The 6,000-nt window shown below is 58.7% G+C and overlaps 1 protein-coding gene across 5 annotated transcripts in view; it reads right to left on the minus strand.

Annotated features, from left to right (window-relative positions):
* Rph3a (rabphilin 3A) overlaps positions 1-6,000 on the minus strand; it is a 212,053-nt gene that overhangs the window by 7,628 nt on the left and 198,425 nt on the right. For all 5 annotated transcript variants that reach the window (XM_010604502.3, XM_010604504.3, XM_010604501.3 and 2 more), the window contains 5 exons: positions 4,809-4,888; positions 4,070-4,144; positions 2,496-2,605; positions 1,833-1,959; positions 314-370 (listed from right to left, as the gene is read on the minus strand). In XM_010604502.3, coding sequence (XP_010602804.1) covers positions 314-370; positions 1,833-1,959; positions 2,496-2,605; positions 4,070-4,144; positions 4,809-4,888 — 449 coding nt within the window. The remainder of the gene's footprint in view (positions 1-313; positions 371-1,832; positions 1,960-2,495; positions 2,606-4,069; positions 4,145-4,808; positions 4,889-6,000) is intronic.

The raw sequence follows: 6,000 nt of genomic DNA on the forward strand, positions 1-6,000 counted from the left end.
ACCCAGCACCGAGCCCCACCCTGGTTCCAGCCACATCTCCGACCCTGATCAAAGACTCCTGGACCCGCGCAGTCTGCTCAGTTACACACGCCGGGGTCACGGAGGTTTGATCCTCTGCCTGCAGCCGCACAGCCCGAGGAGCCTGCCCCGTGTCCCCAGGGCGGGAGGAGCGTGCACGTCGCCACTCTCCTCTCCCACCGACCTCGGCAGAACTTCGAGCCTGAGGCCGAGGAACTCTTGGGTTTCCCGCAAGCGGGGCCGGGCAGGCAGGGAAGAGAGGCCCCGCTCGGCTCCGCTCCCCACCCTGGCTCACCTCCTCCTCGTACAGCGCCATGCCGCGGGCCGAGCCGGTGGTCCCTGCGCGCTTCATCTGGACGGGAGAAAAGAGCACGAAGAGGACGCTGTCTGTGGGGCTCCTCCCTCCCGTCAGCGCGAGGCGGGGTCTCCCGCACCTCTCCCTCCCCGCCTCCCGCCGCCCAGGACCGGGGCTCTCTTCCGGAGCCCAGTTTACGGAGCACCCGCCCGGAAGTCAGATCGGGTCTCGTCTGCCCAGGCTGAGGGCTGAGGGCTTGGGGTCAGGTCCACAGCGTCTGTACCCCAGCCTGCGCCCCCAGGCTCTGAGGAGCACAGTTTGCAAACCACTGGTTAAATCGTCTGGAGTCCACAGGGAGGGCACAGCATTTCTTAGGTCACTGCAGGTCCTTGGTGGTGAGAGAAATAAAAGGGCAAAGAGCTGAAGACCATTCGCTGTGTTCTGGGGCCGCAGCAGCCCACCTGTCCGGCTCTCTGTGTCCTGGGCCGTGTGTCCATCCGGCAAGACGGGCAGAGCCGGGATCCAGAGCGGCCTGGCCACTGTCCTGACCACTGGTACTGGGGCTCACGGAGCAGGGGAGGAAGACGGGCTGCACGGCCCGCCGTACTCCTAGGCCAGCATGGGACGAGGAGGAGTGTGGTAGGCAGCCTCTGCCTTCCCCGAAGCTTCTCTCTGGGGTCCACTTCCTTTGCGTGAGCTGTGAGAACAGGGCCGGGCGACCAGCCAGCCTGCCCTCAGGGCGGGCACACATCGGGCAGGCTGGGTTATCTCAAAAGACGCCGTCGCCCCTGCTCAGGGGGAACCTCCAGGGCCCCTGCACAAGTCTCTGTACATCTCTGGTGTGCAAATCCCCCGGTGCAGCCCAGCAGGAGAAGCTCAGCTCACTCCTTGTTTTTCCTGAGGTCACGCACCACCTCTGATGGTGATGTGACTTCTCGTAGGTGCAACAATGAACCATGAAAAGACTCTCTGGTGGGTCCCACATAATCCCAGTTCACAGAGTAGAAAACAGGCTCAGAGGGGTTAAGGGATTTGCCCAAGACCAGACTCAATCTGCAGAGTCAGGATTCGAACCCAGGGCCCTGGCTGCATGGGCCACACTTCCCCTCTGTCTGAGGACTTACAGTGTCGTGACTGATGGGGGACAAGGCGGTGCTATTTCCCGTAATAACCACTGTGCCTTCAGGAATGCTTATTTATCACAGCAGACTCTGCTCTGATGTGTCTGAAACCCAATCGCCCCACAAGCAGGCACCGCCGTAGAAACCATTTTGCAAAGAAAATGGAGGCTCCAAGGAGAGGCTTTGGCTCCCTCGCTCAATGCCACGGAGCAGCGAGTGGCGGGCCTGGGCTCTGACCCGGGATTAACGCTGGAAGGGGTGACGCTGACCCCAGAAGGTGGAAGGCAGATGGAGGACGCGGCGTGGCCTCCTAAGCCGGAATCTTCACCTTTCCTCTGCGCAGACACCCGCACAACCGCCCGCTGCAGACCCGCAGTCCCGAGGCCGGCGCTGCTCACCGGGATCACCCGCTCCAGACAGATGTTGAAGTTCTTCCTCTGGTTCGGTTTCAGTTTCTTGAGCGAGAATCTCGTTTCACCGATGAACTCGTTATGGCCAAATTTGTCCTCGTCACAGACAGAGATCCTGCCGGGGACGCGAGGGCGGGGAGAGAAAGAGCAACAAATGCTGAACTCCTACCACAGGGGTGGACTTGGATCCTGGGCCGGGCTCGCACCCGGCTTGGCTGCAGTGTGACCCACCTGCCGCAAGGGGCGCAGACTGGGGCGCAGGCACACACACCAGTCTGCGCCCTGCTCAAGTCCAGCTGACTGCGTTCTTGTACCCAGGGATGCTCAGGGTCCTCCCCTCTCACTACCTGCCCCCCCAGGCAGCCGCTGTCCTGACCTCTGACTATGCGGAACTTTTGTCCTGTCTGACGTTCACCTTCACATCTGCCCAACTCTGCCTTTTTCTTCTCCTGGAGATCGAGCCCAGGGCCTTTGCACCAGCTACACCCTCAGCCCCGACTGACTGGAACACAGTCTGGCTAAGCTGCCCAGGCTCGAACTTGTGACCCTCCTGCCTCAGCCTCCCAGGTGTGTGCCACCATGCCTGTTTTTTACGATGTTTTCAAAAGGGTGGGCCCCCTCTTGCCTCCCAGGCCGCCCCGCCGTGGGCACCTGAGGGTCTTCCTCTGCATGTCCTCATCTGTGATGCCGTGGTACACGAGGGTCTCGTTCCAGATGGGGTTCCGGGTGTTCCGCAGAGTCTTCGTCCGGAGCTTGTTGGACTAGAGCCCCAAGAGAGGGTCAGACTCACTCGCCTCCCCAGGAGCCGCGCGCAGCCCTGTCCTCCAGCCCTTCTCGCTGGGCTGGGCGGCTTTCCCCAAGGCCTGTCAGGGCCCCAGGAGGCCCCATGCATAGTCCGGGGGGTGGGGCCTCTAGGACAAAGGCTACAGGCGAAGGACTGGGTGCCCTACACTGCCCCCTGCCGGAGCTCCCGTTAAAATAAAGCAGCAGCGACGCCTTCACTTTCCCAGAGAGCCCCAGGCTCTTCCATCTGAGGAGAGAGAAGCGGCATCTATAGGCCAGGGAGGTAGAGAGGAGTCTCCCGTTCCTAGGCAGGAGAGGTTTGGGGGCGGTTCCCTCTGTTCCCCCAAACAGTGACCTTCATGCCTGAAATACTTTAGGGAGGACAAAGTTTTTCTCATTATTGTGAAAGGAAAGGCTAGAAATGCAACTGTATCCGGATCAGGAGGCCTGATGGAAAATCTAATTCATACACGTGAATGACTCACGTTGGATTCTTTGCCTAAACAGTGTCTTTTTTATTTGTTTCTGTAGTTTTGTTTTTGCTTTTGTTTTGGTACTGGGGATGGAGGATCGAACTTGGGTCCTTGTGCTTGTGAGGCACCAGGGAGCTAAATCCCTGGCCCTGTTTATTTCATTTTTCAGTAGAGATTGAATCTAGAGTCTTTGCACTGAGCCACATCCCCAGCTTGTTTATTTATTTATTTATTTATTTATGTACTGGAGATGGGGGTCTTGCTACATTGCCCAGTCTGGTCTCAAGCTTGTGATCTTCCTGCCTCAGCCTCTGAGAGAGCTGGGATTCCTGGCATTCAGTACCACAGTTGGTGGAAGAGAGGGTCTTGACGGGAAGGTGTGGGTGCAGGGACCATCCACATGCTGGCCATAGCAGGTAAGAGACTATCTTTGACCCAAATAAAGTAAGAGTGAGAGGAAGAGAGAGTGTGTGTGTGTGTGTGTGTGTGTGCACGCATGTGTGTGCACAAGTACACAAGCGTGTGTCTTGGTGTCATGGGGGCATCTGACACCCGCAGAGGTATTTAACGGGCGCTTATGAGAGCAGGGCAGAGTGACAAGGCCAGAGATATGCCTGGGAAGCCACACTCCCGGGTCGGCCAGGAAGAACGGGGCCGACCCCAGGCGCGGGGTGAGCTGAAACCCCGGGCTCTGCCTGGCTCATTTCTGCAGACTGAGCGGGGTCTGGTGGGTCGGACGCCTGGGGAGCCCCTGGAGGTGCGGGAGCAGGCGTGAGGTGCCCCTTTCTGGCCCTTGGCAGTCCCTGGACCCGGGTTGCAGAGCTGCGGGGGGAGCAGAGCCCCGACCACCCTCAGCCACAGAGAGCTCTGCCCCGGGACGGGCGCGGCGTGGGGCAGATGGGCTGTGCGGGCGCCAGGCCGAGAACCCAGCCGCTGGCCAGGACCGGGAAGCTGTGGCCCATATGGTACCTTGCTGGCTCCCGGCAGGAGGTGCAGCTTCACGTAGGGATCGGCCAGGCCATTGGAGTCCATGGGCTTCAGTCCCTGCAAGGGAAGCCAGCCAGGGCATGAGGGCCTCCCGCCTCTGCCATCATAGGCCAGGGCACAGCCCCCCTGATTGTCCCACCTGGCGGTCTTCCCTGTGCGTCTCCTCTTCCAGAGAGAGAAGGGAGATGCAGTACTGGGGAGAGTGCTAGATTCAGGCAGTCAGGACCTACAGATATGTTGCTCCCAAGAGAGAGCTGTGTGACCTTAGGGAAGTTTCTTAACCTCTCTGAGCCTCAGTTTCTTCATCTGTGAAATGGGAATGAGAAGGATACTTTCCTCACAGAATGCTGAGCTTAAATGCAGTTCTGCCAGGCACACAATAAACACCTCATTGAGGCCGGGTTGTTTTTCTAGGGTGGGAACAGAGAAGGAGGGACTCGGGGAGGAGGAGACTCCTGAGTCTGGCCCTGACCTCACACTGACGCCTGAGACCTCAGTTTCCCCATCTGTACGAAGGGGCCCGTAAAAACCCATGCCTCGTGGGTTTCAGTGAAGAGGAATCGAGGCACTGTGCGCGCTGACCCGGGTCTGAGAGGGAAGATGCCAGCGCCTCACACTGCTTTACGGAGCGGGAGGGAGCGTTTAGCCCTGACACCGCTGTGCTGCCCTCGCTGTCAGACAGAGAGAGGCAGGAGGCAGCCCTGGCTCTGTCCCCACCCACCTTGGCCTTGATGATGGTGCACTGCAGGGAGCTGTTGTCCTGGTCGTAGAGAAGGCTGAATTCCAGGGCCCCCAGTGTGGCTGCAGCAGGTAAGATGGGAACCAAGAGAACATGCATTTAGTCATTCAACAAACACACATGATGTGCATGTCGGGCTAGGCATGGAGACTAGAGAAGACAGGAAAGCTCCGTCTCTGCTCTGGACACTCTGTCCTAGCACACCTTCCTCTGTAGCAGTGGATTAGCTGTGCTTGCTGAGAGGGTGACTTCCTGTCTGCCACACTGAGCCCCATGAGGGCAAGCGTGTGTCTTGCCAACTCTGTCCCCACTGTGCAACATTCAGGGCACAAAGAAGGTGCTTCCTTATTTGCTGAGGGGACAAATGAGACTTAGCATTTGCTGTTCCCCTTGCCTGGAATGCTCTCCCTCTACATCCTCACATGGCTAACAGCTTCTCATTATCCACTTCTCTGCCTAAAGGTCACCTGCTGAGGGGAGTCCTCCCCAAAACTGCATCTAATGCAGCTGCCCTCAGGGTCACTCAGCTTATTTTATCCCCTTTCAGGGGCTCCTGTCTTGATTTGCAATGGGCTCCATGTTAATCATATCTTCCCACTAGAATGCCAGCTGCAGGAGATCAGGCAGCTCGCCTGGCATCTTTTGCTGTGGTGTCTGAGTGCCTGGGACAGTTTGAGGTGCTTAGTTTGTGCTCAGTAAGTCCCACCTGCTGCAGAGGTGTGAGGTGGAGGATGAGGAGGACAGGGTTGGAGGGAAGCGAATTGGAAATCACAGGCCTAGGTTAACGACAGGCCCAGTGCATTTCTGGAGCAGGGACAGCCCTGGCTGTCGAGGCGGGACAGTCTCCTGAGGCAGCCCAGGGGACGCAGGGGACAGCTGACACCACCCCAGGCCTGGCTGTGAGTCCCTCCCTCTAGCTCCAGGCTTCCTGGAGCCTCCCCATTTGTCACGAGGGAGGGGAACGAGCGGCCCATCCTGGCCTTGCCAGGGGCTTCATTGAGCGGACGCGCACGGCAGGCTCAGGAGAGACCCTGGCACAGGGTGTGCCCCCCCCATGTCCCCACTAGAACCCTGGTGTTGGAATCAGGGAAAAGCCATTCATCCTGGGCCCGGAGCACTGCGTGAAAACAATGGCTTCATGAGATCCCATCTCGATTTTTTTTTTTTTTTTTTG

Source organism: Fukomys damarensis, unplaced genomic scaffold, assembly GCF_012274545.1.
Source record: "Fukomys damarensis isolate Sample0158 unplaced genomic scaffold, DMR_v1.0_HiC HiC_scaffold_12, whole genome shotgun sequence".
Classification (NCBI taxonomy): domain Eukaryota; kingdom Metazoa; phylum Chordata; class Mammalia; order Rodentia; family Bathyergidae; genus Fukomys; species Fukomys damarensis.